The sequence below is a fragment of the Cynocephalus volans genome, chromosome 10 (assembly GCF_027409185.1).
Source record: "Cynocephalus volans isolate mCynVol1 chromosome 10, mCynVol1.pri, whole genome shotgun sequence".
Lineage (NCBI taxonomy): Eukaryota > Metazoa > Chordata > Mammalia > Dermoptera > Cynocephalidae > Cynocephalus > Cynocephalus volans.
This window is the reverse complement of record NC_084469.1, coordinates 5,279,166-5,299,781: the sequence shown is the minus strand read 5'-3', so window position 1 is coordinate 5,299,781 and position 20,616 is coordinate 5,279,166. Positions and strand designations below refer to the sequence as shown.

General features: G+C 36.1%; 1 protein-coding gene across 10 annotated transcripts in view; it reads left to right on the top strand.

The window, feature by feature from the left end:
• Positions 1 to 20,616, top strand: part of CDK12 (cyclin dependent kinase 12) — a 70,500-nt gene that overhangs the window by 18,345 nt on the left and 31,539 nt on the right. For all 10 annotated transcript variants that reach the window (XM_063113247.1, XM_063113248.1, XM_063113244.1 and 7 more), the window contains exons 6-13: positions 3,094 to 3,283; positions 7,197 to 7,253; positions 8,034 to 8,135; positions 12,466 to 12,543; positions 13,557 to 13,673; positions 14,175 to 14,306; positions 15,743 to 15,954; positions 16,920 to 17,372. In XM_063113247.1, the coding sequence (XP_062969317.1) occupies positions 3,094 to 3,283; positions 7,197 to 7,253; positions 8,034 to 8,135; positions 12,466 to 12,543; positions 13,557 to 13,673; positions 14,175 to 14,306; positions 15,743 to 15,954; positions 16,920 to 17,372 (1,341 nt within the window). The remainder of the gene's footprint in view (positions 1 to 3,093; positions 3,284 to 7,196; positions 7,254 to 8,033; positions 8,136 to 12,465; positions 12,544 to 13,556; positions 13,674 to 14,174; positions 14,307 to 15,742; positions 15,955 to 16,919; positions 17,373 to 20,616) is intronic.

Here is a 20,616-nt window from a genome sequence, read left to right as displayed (position 1 = left end):
TTTCTCAAGCTTTTAAAGTTTGGTGGTGGTGGTGTTTTAACGACTTATAAAACAGTAATGGAAATTAAAACAGATTTATCAGTGACTCTCATTTTCATATCATCCCTTCTGGTTATTGTTTATATGTATCCATGTTTTTATATAGTGTTGCATTTATACAGTTTTTTTTTTTTTCTAAAAGATGACTGGTAAGGGGATCTTAACCCTTGGCTTGGTGTTGTCAGCACCATGCTCAGCCAATGAGCGAACCAGCTATCCCTATATAGGATCCGAACCCGTGGCCTTGGTGTTATCAGCACCGCACTCTCCCGAGCGAGCCACGGGCCGGCCCTTACAGTTTAGAATTCAAAGCAGGTATTTCTAAAACAGTCATCTTCAGGTCACATAGTGGTTTGATTTCTTGGAGTTGTAACTTTTGTCTCTGAAAGATAAAATTTTTCATTATTTTCATAATTATGTTTGAAGTAGTCTATACATGACATCATCCAGCCTACTGTTATTAAAGCAAATCTGAAGGTTTAGAGATGGGCAACTGAAAATAGAGCCAAGTGAAGAGTCAAGTGAAGAGATGGCATCTGTGAATATAGTCTGGAATGTTAAAAGATTGAAGTATGTAAAACTAGGAAGTTAATGGGTAAAGTTAAGCTGGACTTATTTACAGAGTTTCAAGGATATTAGCACTAGGGGAATAGCATCCCTCAAGTTTGAGAGAAGTTTTAAAGCAAATAAAAAGAAATTCTGCTTATGCAAGAGTATTTAGGTAAATTAATGATGATTAGATCTGAACAGAATTAAGAATACTAGGTATATATTTCTGGATGTGTCTTTTTCTGATTATGAAAATAATGTAACGTATAGTTAGTTTCTGTAATGAAGCACAGAAAATTAAATTGGTTGCTTCTGGAGAGGGGCTTACTTTTTTTTTAATCTGTGCCACTCTGTACTGTTAAATCATTTACCATGTACTATTTATATATATTTATAGTGTGTGTGTGTGTGTGTGTGTGTGTATTTTTATTTTGGCAGCTGGCCAGTATGGTGATCTGAACCTTCGATAAATTCTTTTTTAAAAAATCATGAAATAGGGCTGGCTGGTTAGCTCAGTTGGTTAGAGCACAGCCTTATAACATCAAGGTCACGGGTTGGGCTCCCCGTATTGGCCAGCTGCCAAAAAAACCACCATAAAATAATAATTAAATTAATAGATATGATATATGCTCATTGTGGAAAATATAAAAATATTGAAAATACAGAAGATTAGGAATGACAGTCATTCTTTCCTCCTCTATGCCAATATACCACCATCTGCAGTAAAAGGTGAAAGATTTATGCGATTTGAAGAGAAACCAGAGTATATACCACCATCTGTAGAAAACCACTATAGTATTAACAGTTTGGTATATCTGCTTCTAGTACTTTATACTATACATATTATATTTATTTTACCATAACTGAGATCAAAGTGCATTTTGTATTACATAACTTGTCATAAGCAATTTTTCATATTATTAAGGTGTTTAAATGGCTGTGTATAAAGATACATAGACCCAAATTTACTTTACCAGTCTCTGTTGAGCATTTAGTTGCCAGTTTTTAAAAATATTATAATAATACTGCCTTGAACATCTTTGTGCATAAATCTTTGCATTATGATTTATTTTCTTAGTATAGCTTCTTAGACATAAAATTATCTCATGAAAGGGGTTTTCATATTTAATGTTAGATTGCTTTTAAGAAAGATAACAATTTATGTCCCATCAGTGAGTGCCCAAAACACTGTATCCTCCCCAACATTGAATATATCTTTTTAAAAAGTTATCTGGGGGCCGAGCCCGTGGCGCACTTGGTAGAGTGCTGCGCTGGGAGTGCAGTGATGCTCCCCGCCGCGGGTTTGGATCCTACATAGGACTGACCGGTGCACTCACTGGCTGAGTGCCGGTCACGAAAAAACGACAAAAAAAAAAAAAAAAAGTTATTTGGATAGGTGAAGTACGATATTATTTTGGGTTGCATTCCTTATATTACTTCTGAGTTTTTTCCCATGCTTATCAGTTTTACTTACTTTCTATTTTTTGAGGTGTCCTTTGCTCTCTTATCATTTGCAATTTTAATGTTTTTTAAAAAATTTGTATGAAGTCTTAGCTGATCTCTCTAAGATTTTTCTTTAATGCAGTGGTTCTTAACTTTGTTGGGGTCATGGACCTTTTGGAACGTCTTAGGAAAGGTGTAAACCCACTCTTCCAAAATATGCACGTTTTTAAAATGTTGCATACTATTTCAGAAAGTTCAAAGAGTCTTACCCACTAGATTAAAAGTCCCTGCCTTTATACTACTAGTAGACAGAATTTTAGACTGCATAGATCATTATCTAACTAGGTCTTGTATTTCTTACATTACAATTTTTGCTTTTATCATGCATCCTGCCAAAAGTGGAAAGATTGTGTGAATTTCAAATAGTTTCCACAGGCAAACAAACAAAAAACCAAACAGTTTACAACTGTTCTCTTAATGTGATTCTGACTCCTTTTATCCACTTCTAAATTTAGGGTGCTGAATTAGATGATTCATCTTTCTTTCAATTCTTAAATAATATGAATGTCTCTAATAATTTATACCAAATATACTTTGTTGCTCCTAGCATATTATGTGAGTCCTCTTAACTAAGGTAAAGACTTTTACAAAAGTAGTCACAGACAATATGTAACAAATGGTCATGGTTGTGTTACAAATAAAACTTTATTTACAATAACAGGCAGCAGACTGGATTTGGCCCAAGGTCTATAATTTGCTTACTGACTTTAGATCATGAAAGGCTTGTAATCCAACGTGATCAGAACAGTTGTACTTTCAAGAGGTAAGTAGTCCAAAGAACTGGACTAGGAGTCAGAAGATTAATTCAAAAGGTAGTTCTGTTATTTATTATTAGAAAGGGCAAATTATTCAACTCCTCTTAGTTTTAGTTTTTTCATCTGTAACTTAAGGGGTTGATCCAGAGAGCCTTATGTCAACTCCAATATTATATTAAAATTTGAGGCATTGTTATTTCAGCATCCATTTTTTTCTTCTTTTAAATTTTTTTTTCATCTTATATAGGTGCCTTTTATCTTGTGTTTGAGTATATGGACCATGACTTAATGGGACTGCTAGAATCTGGTTTGGTGCACTTTTCTGAGGACCATATCAAGTCATTCATGAAACAGCTAATGGAAGGATTGGATTACTGTCACAAAAAGAATTTCCTGCATCGGGATATTAAGTGTTCTAACATTTTGCTGAATAACAGGTAACATAGTAACCAAATAGTGTTAAGCACTTTCTCCCACTCCTCTGACCCTCTTAGTTTCAGCTAGTTAATTGGGATTATAGGTAGACCCAATAGTTCATATTTTTATTTACATACATCTGATGTTTGTACTTTAGGAACAACTTATGATAGGGATACTCCGATCAGCAGAACCCCCAGATTCAGTGTTAGTGAAGAATTAACACAGGTAGGATTGTAAAGATTTTTTAATTGTAAGTATTCTAGGGAATCATTCAGATCCTACAGGAATATCCAGAGGTATTTTTTTGCCATAGTTTGTAAATAATGTTGTAGTCCTAAGCAAATTCAAAGATATTTTGAGTTCTTAGATATATTGAGTATTTCGTTCTTAAATATTCCTTATTTAGTGGTGAGAAACATGCTTGCTGCTTTAGTTGCTCTTGAGCCTTTATCAGTTACCACCTTTCAGAGTGAACACAGGTGTAGCTGGTGATTGGCATTTCTGTCTAGTACCTACTCCCAGGTTTTAATATTGTTAATAAGCAGGAATCTGGTGGTGAACAAGTGTTAATGCTTCAGAAGATTTTATCATCTGCTTTCTTCCTTTCTGTTTATTTGCTCATACTGCACTGGTGATATCAGACATAATATGCACACTAGTCTTTGACAATAGCTCTACCTGTTGAGGGATGAACAACAAATCTGGTACCATGAAAATCAGGGAAGTGTTTGGTTCTTTAGGTAACTGGGTTATTTGCATCCATCTTTTTCTGATTCTCCTATTATTTTAAACATTTCTGTTCAACTCTATTTAGCAAACATTATCTCTATTTATTCAACTCTTTTTAACAAACATTATTATAGATAGGAATATGGAATGATTATAACACATTTTTTGTCTTTTTAGAGTGGAATACAGGATTACCTGGGCCTGTCCTGGTTTTAGCACATGGGATGGTTGATCACTGTGGAGCTCAAAGTTTAGTAGGGGACCTAAACAAATAAATTGCTCAGTTCAGTAAACATTTATTAAGCCCATTTCTTTTCCTTGAATTTGGGAGCACCTGGAAAGATACATACAGTCTTGAAGAATGAATTAGGGATTTATCAGAAAGACTGACAATGGGGGATCAAATTTCTAGGCAGAATAAACTGCATATACAAGAGCACATACATGAAAATAACATAACATGTTCTGTCTGGAAAACTGTAATTGGGTCAGTGTTGATAGAGCAAGAAGAGTGAAGCACATAATAGCAAGAAATGAAGCTAGATAGTTACAAGGAGCCAATTTAAGGATCTTGTATACCCCACTGAGGAGCTTAAACTTTTTGGGGTGGGGGCATTTGGCCAGTATGGGGATCTGAACCCTGGACCTTGGCATTGTAACACCATGCTCTAACAACTGAGCCAATCTGCTATCCCGTAGCTTAAACTTTATCTGTAGGTGACAGGGGGCCATTGAAGGGAGCTGGTTTGGTTTATTTTTTGTTTTTTAATTATACAAGTAATGCATTATTTTTAATTATACTTAAATAACTTTATTATGAGACAAAACATGGTGTTAAAAGACTGTCCATTTCTATTGCTATCTCTGTGACTCATAATCCCCATTAAAGTGGGGATTGGTGACTCTACATCCATAGTATACAGTACATGAAGAACTTAACAATGATGGATATCAGCTTGCAGCTTTCTGGTCTATAGTATTAATATACTTTTTTCTGTTCCCTTTGCTCCTCCATGGGGGAATGTCTCAAGGAAGGAATAATTGCAGTTCTTCTTGATGTTCAATCTGGTAGGCAGACCCTTTCTAGCCCCTAACTTCCCACAGTCAGAAAGCTGATGAAGTTCCAGACTAAACTGAACTCCTTCCTCAGGTTGCTAAGCAGGATGCATTGTAAAAGTGTTACTAGAATGTTCTATGGCAGACTAATTTCACTCAAGAGACATTTATTTAGTACCTAGTATGAGCCATGCAGGAAATATGCTAGGTGCTAGTGATATTTAGGTCTAACCTAATCTCCATAACTATGTACTGTATTTGTTGCCATTTTAACTTTCAACCTTATTATGTCCCTTGAGTCTTGGATCATCTCAGGCTCTCCGAGTAAGGATGCCAAGAAATTTGAGGAATCCTCTTTGTCTCAGTATAAGTTAACTATTCTTTTACTTTTTGCTTTTTTAAAAATTTTCTTATAAATTGAACTTTAAAATGTAATGATGTTTGGGGCAGGTGGGTAAGGTGCCCGTAATCTTTACTAGGAATGATAAGGGTTGATTTAATGTAGAATTGTGTTGCTAGTCGTTGCCTTATGCTAATGTTCTGACCCATTGCTTATACTTTGGGGAGCACTTCCTAGCATAGCCTCTTTTCTCTATTTTCTCTCTTTTCTGCCTGATCTGAGCCATCAAACACCTGAGATATCACCAGCCTTGTACAAAAGAGTGAGGTGGCTTTTCATTTCCCAAGGCTGTAAATATGATTAAATAGGCTACATGAATTCAGAGAAATATGATTAATCCATAATAGTTAACAAATGGTTTTTAAATAATTTCTCAACATTTGTGTTGCAATTTCTTAAATTATTTCTTGACGTCACTGTCAAAGATAGAATATTGAGAAGAGTGAAATGTGGTTGTGATCTCTTTAAGAGAGTGACTCTTAAAGTATTCTTTTCAGACCAGATGCAATGGTGTCACATGTGTGCTTGTTAGAAATGCAGATTCATGGGCCATGACCTGCTGAATCAACATCTCTGAGAATGGGGGCCAGGGCACTGTTTTAACAAGCTCTGCAGGTGAAACTTTGAGAACCTCTCTAAGGTGATAGTCTATATCTTTGTGGCATAGGAGATAATGGTAGTATGTTAGTAGATGGGGGCTTCATTCATCATAAAAATTGCTCCGATTATAGCTGTAATTCCATTTGAAAAAATCTGTTAAAGCCACAGTGTTGTGGTGGTTTACTTTTTACTACGAAAAATGTCAAAATTATAAGAAAAATGAGACACTAATATAGTTAATAATATATATAATTAATATTTTACCATATTTGCTTTTTTATTTTTCTGCTTGAGTCATTTATAAAAGTAAATTATAAGAAATGGCCATTTAGTTCAGTTGATTAGAATGTGGTGCTGATAACACCAAGGTCCAGGGTTCCATTCCTGTACCTGCCAGCTGCCACAAAACAAAACAGAATACAAAAAAGTAAATTACAGATGTCATGACATTTAGCCGTAAGAACTCTAAAAAAATTAATTATTCCCTAAGTATCTTCTAATATCCAGTCCATATTTTATATTTTTTCAGTTATCTCAAAAATGTCTTTTGCAACTAGTTTGTTCAAACATGAATCAGTCAAGGATTATGAATTGGATTTGTTTGTTACATCTTAAATCTCCCAGGGCTGGCCCGTGGCTCACTTGGGAGAGTGTGGTACTGATAACACCAGGGCCACGGGTTTGGATCCCTACATAGGGATGGCGGGTTAGCTCACTTGGGAGAGCGTGGTGCTGACAACACAAGTCAAAGGTTAAGATCCCCTTACTGGTCATCCTTTAAAAAAAAAAAATCTTAAATCTCCCTTTATCTAAAACATCTCATTCCTTTTTTTTCCCCCAAATAATTATTTAATCTAGCAGGTTCTAGGAACTATTGTTTACCAAGGAAAAAAAGAAATAGTTATTGATTCAAATCCAAAAATGCAGTAGTAGTTAAAAAAAAAAAAAAAAAGCCTAAGTATAAATTGTTATAAACCAGAGTAGTCAAAAGAGGCTTAATCCCTTTTAGAGTAGAACCAAGAGAGCAGAGATTAAAATTCATTTTTGTAATTCCTTTAGCTCCTAAATTGGCACTTGACTTTTTTAGGTATAGTTTGGAGGCCACTGCTATTACTCATGGAAATAATTGTTTTTTTGTTTTACAGTGGGCAAATCAAACTAGCAGATTTTGGACTCGCTCGGCTCTATAACTCTGAAGAGAGGTGAGGCATTCTTCAAAATCATATGTAGGGGCCGGCCTGTGGCTCACTCAGGAAAGTGTGGTGCTGATAACACCAAGGCCACGGGTTCAGATCCCATATGGGGATGACCAGTTGGCTCATTGGGTGAGCATGGTGCTAACAACACCAAATCAAGTGTTAAGATCCCCTTACCAGTCATCTTTAAAAAAAAAAAAAATCATATGTAGGGGGCTCTCTGGTTAGCTCAGCTGGTTAAAGCGTGGTGCTGATGACACCAAGGTCCAGGGTTCACTCCCTGTTATGGCCAGCCACCAAAAAAAAAAAAAAAAAAAAAATTACATGTGGGAAATAGGAAGGAATCCTTTTTATTCTTGGATATTTTAGTATTCTGCGAGTTACAATAACTGTCAGAGTTCCCTAATTGTCTAAATGTGTTACCACCTAGATTTTAGACAGTAAATTGTATCTAACTTCTTGAATCAGCCCTTGGCTGCAATAGGTCAACACAAATTGGAATGGAGGGCCGGCCCGTGGCTCACTCGGGAGAGTGCGGTGCTGATAACACCAAGGCCCCGGGTTCGGATCCTCAAAAAAAAAAAAAAAAAAAAAAAAAAATTGGAATGGAAGTTATTTCTTCATCTCCCAATTCTGTCCAGATTACTTTTGGACTGTTAGGTTGCTGTGGAGCTGTTTTAGCAATAGATCTTCAATTGGCAGCTATTTTATTTACATTTAGTTATATGAGTATTTTTTTATCAGAAGCCATTATAAATTACATCATGATTGTTTTTTACATTTCAGTCGCCCTTACACAAACAAAGTCATTACTCTGTGGTACCGACCTCCAGAACTGCTGCTGGGAGAGGAGCGTTATACACCAGCCATAGATGTTTGGAGTTGTGGGTAAGGCTCTCAACTTTTTTCTTTTTTCTGTAACTCACATATTGTTGACTTGTACTCTATTTTCTCTCCACATTGTCCTTTTGCAGCTCAAAAGGGTGGGGATAAACTTTTGGCCAGATTTCAGAGAAGTCTGTTGACTATTTCTTTTTTGTTTGTTTGTTTTGTGTTTTGGCAGCTGGACATTATGGGCATCCAAGCTAACTAGCCCTCTGTTGAATATTTCTTTCTTTCTTTTTTTTTAATGCAGCTGGCCAGTATGGAGATCCATACCCTTGACTTTGGTGTTACAAGGTGGTGCTCTAACTGACTGAGCTAACCAGCCAGCAGCCCCTGTTGAATATTTAATATCAGATTTTTTTTTTATCATTTCCTCAATTGTCTATTTTTTCTTAACTTTGTTTGAATTGGGATCCAAATGAGAAATCAGATAAGGTCCATAAGTTGCAAGTGGTTATCTCAAGTCTTGTACATTCCCCTTCGATGTCCCTTGGTTTTGTTTTGCTTTATTTCCTTACAATTTCCTTAGAACAAACTAGGTCATTTGTCCTATCGAGCTTCTCACAGTATGGATTTTGCTGATTGTACCTTCATGGTGTTGTTTTGGTTTTTTTTTTTTTTTTTTTTTTTTTGGCAGTTACGAGCATCTGAACCCTTGACCTTGGTGTTATCAACACTATGCTCTAAGCAACTGAGCTAACTGGCCAGCCTCTCATGGTGTTTTTTAAACTATGGTTCTTTATCCCTTTTATTTTCTGTAATTTGTAGGTGTAGTCAGGGTTGATTTCCAATTACCCATGACCCTGAAACTACTTTATAGGTGGTTTTGAGTACTTCTATCAGAAGTTATGTAAACAGTGGTGCATCAGAGTTGGGGATGAGGATCAGTGGAAGCCTCTGCCCAGAGTACAGGTGATAATGAGTGTGTTATCTGATTCCAGTACAAATTAGTCAGCTTTTTATTATGGCCTTATGGGAGCAGTTCTAAACAGTGTCTGATAAAATATTCATTCCTATCAGGGCAGATTTACACACAAACAGCACTTTACATAATATACAATTATCTTTTTTTGAGATGTTACCAGCTATTGATGATCATTGCCCCCATCAGTTAATTCATTTGTGGTTGTTTTGTATTGGTCTTACTCTAATTATGTCATTTTTTTTACTAGAATACTTAAAGATAACTTCTCATCTATTTAGCTAATCCCAGGTACAAATCAGGTAGAAAAGGTGGAAAAAAGGCTAATTCTTTCATTTTATTTATAAGTTTCCAAAATAATGAGGTGGTTTTCTAGTGTCCTTCAAAGATGACTTATGAGAAGGGTTTTTTTCCTTTGTTTTTTAGGCTTGTTTTTTAGTTTCATTATGAGCTCATGTATTTAAATGTATTTGATGTGTTTTAATCCATTGCAGTTATTCTCCTTATTCCCATTCAAACTGTCCAGTCTTTGGATCGGCCCGTGGCTCACTCGGGAGAGTGTGCTGCTGGTAACACCAAGGCCAGGGGTTCGGATCCTATATAGGGATGGCCGGTTAGCTCACTGGCTGAGCGTGGTGCTGACAACACCAAGTCAAGGGTTAAGATCCCCTTACGGTCATCTTTTAAAAAAAAAAACAAAAAACAAAAAAAACTGTCCAGTCTTTGGTTTGGCCGGTGGGAGCTTATTCAGGTCATTTCTTGAGTCCTTTGACACACCATAGTAATCTTTGATAACCTTTCTTGTTTTCTGATTCCAGGCTCATCCTGTTCATTTCCTACCCCATACCTGAAATCAGTCATTTCTCTAAGGAGTCTTAGTTTTGGTGGAAAATGATAATTTAGGGGCCACAGTTTGTATGTTGGGACATAGATGTTTTACATGAGCCAAATTAGTTAATTATTTTTTATGTCGTATGTTTTATGCCCACTCACACACTGTCCTTGACCTCCTTACTTTATGATTCTGACATATATACTTACCAGTAGAGCATATCATTTTTTCCCATTCTTGCCCTTCCTCTATTAATGTCAGTCTTTAGGAGGAGAACTACAAGGGTTTTATTTCAAAATTCAATAGGGTGAGGGCTGGACCATGGCTCACTTGGGAGAATGTAGTGCTAATAACACCAAGGACACGGGTTCGGATCCTTATATAGAGATGGCTGGTTAGCTCACTTAGAAGAGCGTGGAGCTGACAACACCAAGTCAAGGGTTAAGATCCCCTTACCGGCCATCTTTAAAAAAAAAAAAAAAATTCAGCAGGGTGATGGAAGAACAGCATAATTTCTTCGGTAGTCTACCCAAATCAAATGAAGTTTTAGTTAAATTTTACTGACTCAAGCTGGGTGTGTTTGTGTTCTGGACTATTTGCTTTACAGTATTAGCATTTAAATTGTCACAACTAGGCTCTAAAGTTAACGCCCCAGTAAGATGCATGGGGAAAGTTCGTAGCTCTGTTGGTACTATTATTCAGTCTGAGCAACCTGCCACCTCAGTGCAGTAGCAAAGTGTTGATTACATAATGAAGATGTCTTTCCCACAAAAGGACTGGAAACAAAAAAAGAAAATACAGAAACACAATTGGAAATTAAAACTATAAAAATTAGTCTTTCTTTAAAGCCCAGTGACTCAATGAATTGAGATTTTGCTTGACTGTTGATGTGAACTTAATCCTTTGGTGATCCATGGTAGTCTGGAAATATTTTTATGGGATGTTCTTTACAGAGAATTGGTGGATCAGTGTGCAAATCAGGGGAGAAATAGAAAGACTAGTACAGTAAATTATACCTGGAATCTGAAAACTTAGCTGTTTTTTGTGGAGTTCTTTTTTTTTTCCAACTCTTAGTTTACCAGTTGTGACAACACTGTATTTAGAACTTGATTTGGCAGTTAATATTGGAAACAAAATTAAATTTGACTTATACTATTCCATCTCTGAATTAATTTCCATTTCTAGAATTTTATATAAAAGGCATCATAATATATACTCTTCTTTTCCCCTCTGGCATTTTTTTACCCAGTATAAATTATTTTGAGATTCATTCATGTTAGACTCACTAATTTTTAACATCTTGCTACATTTACACATATGTTATATAACACATATATGCATAGAATAAAATGTGTGTGTTTATATGTAATAGTACTTCAAAAAGTTTATGGAAAAGTAGAATTAAAAGATAAGAATCTTTCCATGAACTTTTTGAAGTGCCCTCATAAATATGCATACCACATATTTTTTCCAAAACTGTTTGAATGTAGTTGCATATATCATGCCCATTTCCCTCTTAATACTTAATGTATAGTCCCTAAGAACAAAGATATCCTCTTGATAGAACCATAGTACAATGATCAAATTCAAGATATTTAACATGGATATACTATTTTTACTTAATATAGTACTTTAGTCTACACTCCATATCCCAGTTTTATCAGTACCCTGATAATGTCCTGGAAACAATACCTTACCTGATAAAGGATCCAATCCAGGATCATGTATTACATTTAGTTGTCATTCCTTTTAATCTTCTTTAATCTGGAATATTTCCTCAGCTTTTCTTTGTCTTTCATGACATTTACATTTTTGAAGAATGCAGACCATTTACTATATATAGATTCAGGTTATGCATTTTTGGTTAGAGTAATCCATAAGCAATGTTATGTTCTTCTCAAGGTATCGTATTTGTACTTACCATGGACTCTTTTTCCCCTTATTGCTGATGTTAATTTTGGTCACTTGGTTAAAGTGGGTTCCCCCCAACTAAATAGTTACTAGTTTTCCTTTTGTAATTAGTAAGTAAGTTGTGGGGACTTTGAGACTATGTAGATATGTCCATATAGTTTTGAAAGCCTTTTTCAAAATAGCGAAGTGTTTAAGCATAATTTATTTGAAAATCCTATTGAAACTGATCCTGGCTGATGACAAAAAATTGTTATCTTTGTAAATACAGTGCTAAGAGGGCTATAGGATAGTGTATATTCTACAGAGCAGATTGATAGAAACTAATACTCCCTTTATACAAACTGCTGGACATCCTTGTAAAATTGTCCTTAGTCATTTCCTTAATTTACAGTTGGATGACAGAAAAGAAGGACTCTTGACTCCCTTTCTGTGCTTCTCGACTGTCTTTTACAGGTGGCAAAAGTTTGATGCTAGCATATTTGAATCCTTTATACTGTTTTCACTGCAAGGAGTATTTTCTTTTAGGAAACTCAAGACAGTGAAGTTTTGGGCTAGTTTACAACATAGTATATTGGATGTAGCCCGATATACTATAAAAGTTTATTGAGACATACTTTAAGTAGGCTCCAGAGTTTTCTCACCTGACATCTCAATTTTACTCTTTCTAGATGCATCCTTGGGGAACTGTTCACAAAGAAGCCTATTTTTCAAGCCAATCTGGAACTGGCTCAGCTAGAACTGATCAGGTACAGCTGTGCATATGTTCTTGTGTGCCCAGGTGTGATAGATAATCTCATCCTTCAATTTCTAGCACTTTTCAGTTATTCTGAATGATTTTATGCTCTTTAGGTCCAAGTAAGTTTCTCTTCCAGGTTTACGATATATTGTCGTGGCTGTATATACAAAGAAGTTGTATTCCACCTAATTTTTAGCTCCTACCTTGCATATTTTTTATTAGTTCTTCTTCTTATAAAAGCATGCCATTTTCAGGATGGCTGTTTCATTCTTAGGTCAAATTACGATTAAATTTATTCAGCAGACATTTATTGAACCTATTATGCAACAGATTACTTTTTCTGTTAAACTGTAAGGATTTAGAGATAAGTGATAGGTCCCTTTTCAAAGAACTTATAGTTTAGTAAGGTATAAAGCATGTAAATAGACTGTTATAAAATAAAACCTATGATAGAAGATTTGGAGAAGGTCTGGAGTTGGGGTGGAATTTGGGTTGGATGGTTTTTTGTTTTTTGTTTTTGTTTTTTCCTTTCCTATAAAATTAAAGGGAAGAATACAACAGGCTAATGTAGCTATTTTTTAAAGGTGATATATAACTCATTATTTCTTATGCAGTAAACTTTATCAAAATTTCTAGCCTTAGGCTATCTTCTTCCAGTTTTCTCTATAGGGACACTATAGGACCTCTTCAGTCCTTTGAAATTAATACTAACTGAACAGAACAAAATTGGTAATGAAAACCTGCATGGGGCATTCAAAACAATGTTTTACAAAACCAAATATGTTGATCATTTTGGATTATTATTTCAGTATTTTCTCTTCACTATTTTGTAACCAATTCTTTCTGTCTTATTGTCTGTCCTTAAAGCAGTAAGGTCATATTTTACCTTTCTGCATGCCCTCTAATGTAATAAGCAAAGCTTACCCAGACCTCAAGAGGTAATAATTTCTGTTTCTAGAACCCCCAGAGTTCATGATGCTGACTCACTCACTTACTTGCTCTTGCTTTTTGCTTTGTTTTCAGCCGACTCTGTGGTAGCCCTTGTCCAGCTGTGTGGCCTGATGTTATCAAGCTGCCCTACTTCAACACCATGAAACCGAAGAAGCAATATAGAAGGCGCCTGCGAGAAGAATTCTCTTTGTGAGTTTGGAAAAATTGTGTATCTCATCTTTGTGTCTGGCTAATGTAAGGACTTGACTTTTTTCCTGGCCTGTGGAGTTAGTGTTGTCCCAATTTATTATGGCAACACACCATAGGAAAACATTTTATTTGGAAACAGTATATGAGTTTTATCATAGCCCTTTTGTAGTTTTCTCTTCTGAAGGCTTTAGACTGTAGAAAACCATTTTATTTTGAATAATATATATATTTTCTCAGTCTTTTTGATCTTCCCAGGGAAAAAAAAGAATGAAACTGTTGGCTTCATGTGTTTTTTTTGTTTTTGTTTTTGTTTTACCTGTTTTGTAGCATTTCTTAAATCCTGTGTAGGAGCAAATCTGTTTGTTTGCATTAGCTTACTTCCAACTCCCTTTCCTCAGTTTTACATGGAACTGAAAATTCAGAGACCTTTTGACTCATGGTTACAGGCTTGAGAAAAGTGTGGGGTCATTGTAAACTTGTTTTTTCTGTTCCTTTCCACAGCATTCCTTCAGCAGCACTTGATTTATTGGACCACATGCTGACACTGGATCCTAGTAAGCGTTGCACAGCCGAACAGACCCTACAGAGTGACTTCCTAAAAGATGTTGAGCTCAGCAAAATGGCTCCTCCAGAGTAAGTGCTGGTGGCTGTGTAGTGACCCTAAATCTCCACCTAGGTCTCAGGAGATGAGAAATTCAAAATAATAGGTTTTAAAAAAAAGAACTGCAAATGGCCAAGTCCCAAATGGAAAGGTGTCTTTGAGTACTATGGTTTATAAGGTTTGTTTTATTGTTTTTTTGTTTTCTTCTTAAACAAGGAATAGATTTAGCTGCAATATTTGTTGTAATATGACTCAAGCTATCCTCTCGTGTCCCCAGCATATTACCCTATACAACCTCTTTGAAAGTATTCTGTGTAGTTTTTGTTCTTAACCATTCCATCTGCTTGAATCACCTATGTCTGTGGTAACCATGTGTATCTCTCACTTGTAAGGACAATTCTAAGTAGTTTTCATCATCAGGTCATTGAATTTTGTTGTAAAAAATATATGGTCTTTGAATGAGTCTCTCTTTCATCAGAATCTTATGAGTTTCCTATATTCTGTCGGATCTCCAGAGTTTCTACACTCACACCCCACATTCTGGCACATGAAAGTCTTATCTTTGAATTTATTATCGACAGTATTATAGCTTTCATGTCAGATTTTTTGGGGCATTTTCTTACCTTAACCAAGACTGTGTATTTTAAAGAAATGGATAGGATGTTAGCACATGAGTAGGTAGTTAGCTGCAAATCTGATTGCTTCAAAGAAATGTCCAAATTCACTTACTGCACTAGAATTTTGATATGTTAATGTGACCTGAAATACATAAGCTTTTTATTGAAATTTGGGAACTCCTGTTATAGAGAGATTTTGCAGTAAAATTTGACCTTCTTGGACTGTTTGCATTATGGAGAACAGTCTGGAAAAATATACTAAGTAATACTGTGCCTACCTCCACAGATGAAAAAGTTGATATCCAGTCATGGAAATTCAATAGGCAGAAAGAAGAAAGAATCAGTCTTTGGTCTTCACAGACCAAATAACACATAAGCTGATTTTGCATGAGGTGATTTAATCATGATGTACATATACGATTCCAAGATTTAAATCACTACCGTTCCTAGACTTTTTGTAGATATTAAGCCAGTTATCTCTGTCCTCCTATTTATTCGCAACCAAAACTTCACCAATAAAGTTCTCCTTTATTCTTGTTATGCCAAGGAAAAACAGTATTTGACTAAAATATGGGAGTTTGTATAGCAGATGTGTCCTTAGTATTAGGAAGATCCTCATTTCTCACTGTACAAATCTTATGGGGTTTTGGACTTTAATTTCCTCAGACTACCGTCTGCCATGATTTCTTATACATTGCTACTGTCTACTTACTAACTTTTCTGGTTGTTTTTGTTTCCCACATTCCTTCCATTTCCCATACTCTTTGCCTTTCCATTTTAATCTCTTGTCCCTTCATTCACTCACTACCACATTCCCATACACATTTCCCCTTTACTTTATGTTTTTCCAGCCTCCCCCACTGGCAGGATTGCCATGAATTGTGGAGTAAGAAACGGCGACGGCAGAGACAAAGTGGTGTTGTGGTGGAAGAACCACCTCCAGCCAAAGCCTCTCGAAAAGAAACTACCTCAGGGACAAGTGCTGAGCCTGTGAAGAACAGCAGCCCAGCACCACCTCAGCCTGCTCCTGGCAAGGTGGAGCCTGGGGCTGGGGATGCAATAGGTCAGTGCTGGAATAGGGCCTTTGTGTTTTTATTAAGCACATTTGGCAGGTTTTGAAATTCAAGTGCAAGTGTGTGTCTGTGGCTGTCTTAGTTTTTGTCCAGTAAAGATTTAGGAAAGGGGTTGGTGTTCTCATTATGGGGAGAAGGAGATAAACTAATTTTTGTATATATTGTCTAGAAAGTCTACAATAGATAATTTTCCTTTCCTGAAATCAGGAACACTGTGTCTCAATTATATGTGTAGCATAAGTCAGTGAATTTGGTAAGCTGAATTTAATTTAAGGTTAGTTCACCCACGGCTTACTAACACAAATATTTTAGAGCCCTATTTATGTTAGATTTCATAAGACCTTATTAGAATCTAATCATGTTAAAACACAGTTGCTAAACGTAGTTATTTCTGTAGACTATTTGATCTAAATATATCTAAAACTGTGTCATAATGTAATACTATTATAACTATTATAACAAAGAGTTTTCCTGTGGTACCATTAATTTTTCAGATATCCTTTTTCTGGTTCACTTTCCCTTCCCTGTTCACCTATAACAGTGGTTCTCATCACTGGCTACATATCAGAGTCATCCAGGAAGCTTTAAAAATAAATCTCCCTAAATAATTACCAGATCTCTAGAGTGGGCCTGAAGCATCTGAATTTTAAAATCTCTACTAATAATTCTGATATATAGTAAGAGTTTGGGGGGGGGTGTTGAAAATCATAACCTTGAAGAAGATAAAATTAAATCACTTATGCACAATGCAGAGATCTTTAAGTTAGTCCCTGTATTTTTAAGCAAAATTATAAAGGATAACAAATTGTGTCACAACAATTTGAGCATGAAAAATGAGATATTCAAAATGAAACTTCAAACTTTGCATATTGTAATCTGCTATTGCCAGTTGAAGAAGACAGAGGGCCCTTGCCCTGCCTTGTCCTCTTATGTTGGCTTCACTCTCTCTCCATAGGCCTCGGTGACATCACACAGCAGCTGAATCAAAGTGAATTAGCAGTGTTATTGAACCTGCTTCAGAGCCAGACTGACCTGAGTGTCCCTCAAATGGCACAGCTGCTTAACATCCACTCTAACCCAGAGATGCAGCAGCAGCTGGAAGCCCTGAACCAATCCATTAGTGCCCTGACGGAAGCCACTTCTCAGCAGCAGGACTCAGAGCTCATAGCCCCAGAGGAGCCTTTGAAGGAGGCACCCCCTGCTCCAGTGGTCCTGCCTTCAGCAGAACAGATGACCCCTGAAGCTTCAAGCACACCAGCTGACATGCAGAATGTGTTGGCAGTTCTCTTGAGTCAGCTTATGAAAACCCAGGAGCCAGCAGGCAGCCTGGAGGAAAACAACAGTGACAAGAGCAGTGGGCCACAGGGGCCCCGAAGAACTCCCACAATGCCACAGGAGGAGGCAGCAGGTAAACAGACCGGTCATGAATCTCATTGAGCTCAGGTGCTGTTGATCCTCTTAAAAATCTCTTTAACATTTTCTTTTTCACATCAATGGCCTCGGTTTCAGTTTTTCTGTAACCTAGTCTACAGGAGAACTTATCACCAAGTGATGTGTTTCTTGCCTGGCTTCTTTTATTTAAGTCTCAGAGCTTCTCAAAGCACCTTTCATATACTGGTTATTTTTCCACTTCCTAGGAAGTAGGTAAGTAAAGCCCCTGTGTTCTAACCAAGGAAATCACAACCATAAATAGTGATGCATCTTGAACCACTGTGTGAGTAGTGGCCAGCTAGTCCTAGCACTTGAAAATCTGACTTCCAAACAAAACGTGAGATTGTACTTCTTTACCTCTAGTGGAGTGGATGCTGGATACCAGTCTTACGTGGAAGATACAGTCAAGAAAACTCTAATAAAATATCATTTGTTAATTTCTTGAAGAATAATTTGGGAATATTTCTAAGTAGATAATTAACACCATACATTTACTTTTGAAAAAAATAATAGCATATAAAAACAATTCCTTTAAATCTGTGTTCCTGAAAAAGACAATTGAAAGGACTAGATTAGGAAGTGAGCATTTTATAAAGAAAAAATCTGAAAAAAAATGAGTATGTTATACCTTGATCTCACATGAATACAGCATGCAATTTATTAGAGGGAAAAGAAGTTTAATTTCTCTAATCAATTCTGATTCACAGTCTGTTTGCAAAATCTTTACTTATCTGAAAGTGTTTTTAAATCCTTGGAAATTTTCACTGTCCATGAAGACTCCATGAATTGGGGAATAAGAAGAGGCACAAGGGCTGAAGAGGTATACTAACCTTCAACGTTAGGGTCCTGTGTTCATGTTTCATATGGGATGGTAGAGAAAATACATGCTTTATTTTCACTGGTCTAGAGTCAAACGCATAAACTATTTTTCATATGTAAAGCTTTTTAAAACTGGAAGATAACATAAAGAAAATCATCCCCTTACTTTACAGATAGGAAAACTGTAGTACAGGGAGTTTAAATAAGTCTGCCTATCATTCTGTGGCTGGTTATTGGCCAAGACATCAACTAGAACTCATGTACTCATATTTCTTAATTCACTTTGCTACTCTGTCATGATGATTCCAATTATTTTGAAGAGACTCCAGGATGTAGAGTAACAAAAAAAAGCTCATCTAGAATTAAAGCAGACCTCTTTGTCTCATCTCCGATCCACTGCCCCACCTCCACACACAAAAAATAAAACTCTAATCAAAATACATGAAAGAAGTGATTCAAATTGAATAGCATAGGGATTGAAAGAAATTTACCCAATAATTAAGCCAACAAGCTATCAGCCAAATGGTGAAATTGAACTAAAATTAAGGCCTGGCCTATGGTCAGAAATTGTTGGATTTACTTTTCAGAGGAGAGTGTAAAAATGCCACAACTAATTATTTCAGTCATCCCTGGATTATCCAGTTGGTGTGTCTACAGTGTCTCACCTGTTCTTGTTTCTCCCCTGCTGCCTCTTATTTGGCCATTTCACTGTTCATCAGCACTTCCACCAGAGGGCAGACTGTATAAACCAGAGAACGTGACAACCTATCAATTTGGCTACTGTTCAGCTATTCTGTACTTATTGGGAAAGGGTGATGGTTAAAATCTAATGAGTCAAGTGAAGTTTTTAAGTTATTTTTACATTTTGTTAATACCTCTCTCCATTAATATGGCAACATTAACACATTAAATCTTAGAACAATATAATTTATAATTCATATTTTATTTTTAATTCCTTTAAGTACTTTTATTAATCTTACTTTAATAGTTCTTTACAATCCATCTGCTTTGCTACTTTGGAACAGAATTTTCATTTTATACATGTGAAAAAATTTGAGCCCAAGAATTAGTTTTATTGAAACACAATGGCTATTTACTTAAAAGGCAGCGTTTAAATATGAAAAGTGGTGTAGGACTGGCCAGTTAGCTCAGTTAATTAGAGCATGGTATTGGTAACACTGAGGTCAAGGGTTCAGATACTTACATTGGTCAGCTGCAAAAAAAAAAAAAAGTATACCTGGAAGAATATAAGTTCATATTTGCCTGTTTTTGCAGTTATGCATTTTTAAAGTTGCTTGCCCTCAGTACTAAAAAAATGTTGTGTTCCATTTTATATATAGTCCAATGCTTTTAAAAATAACTGGTACTGTGATGTCCTTACATATAAGGAGATATGTAGTGTTGACAGCAAAAAGCTCTGAAATCCATAGATGCTTGTAGTCCAGTTAGCACTCCTTTTTCAGGATGTCTACTCTCCAAGTTATACATTTTCCATGGCTAATTTTTTGTAGTTAAGTTTATTTTTCCCTGCCGCCTAGCCAGTCAGTCAAGTAACTTGGGTAGGTAATGTATAAAGGGTAACCAGCTCCTCCCTGGACTGTCCGTCCTGGTTTTAAAACTGAAAGTTGGCAACCTGGGAACCCCCTTACTCCTGGACAAACTAGAACTGTTTGTCACCTCCCTGGTATGTTATATATAGCACCTGACTTCATCCTTTTACTACACAAACCTACGATTTTGTAGTGTTTTCAGAGTACTTTCATCTGCATGCTAAGGGAATGCAAACTTATTTACTGATTGACTTTACACAATTTAAGGTAAATATGCTACCAAAAAATCTAATTATAACCAAAAACTGTTTTTGGCTTGTCTGAGTAATGACTCTATATCCCTAGCTCAGATAATGAAAGACTATATGAACATTTAAAAATACACTTCCATAGAGAAAAGAAATATCAGTCCTTTGGAAGATATCCCAAAATACTAAGTCTTAACATTAAACCTTTTCTTCTGCAGGGTGACTCCCAATTCTCTAAAGGCACTGTTCTGACAGTGCTTAAGTCTTGGTGGTTTTGTGTGTCCTCAAACTCACGCCATTTTACATCTCTCCTCGCCTCTCTTGGCAGGAGTTCATTATCAGACGATGATTGCTATGCTTAGGCAAATTTAGCTAGCATTGGAAAGGAAAGTCTGGGGAAGTGTTTCAAGAAAGACAAAGATCTCTATAAAGATAGAATGTAGTATTAGTTCAATACATTTCTAAATACTTAGTTCTTGTTACTGTTTCTAACTTAAACAGATGTTTATCAACAGCCCATTCTGCATGACACTGCTATAGTGACTTTTTTTTCATAGCATGGAAAAAATGCAGGAGGTAGGACAACAAAATAGAAAATTATAAT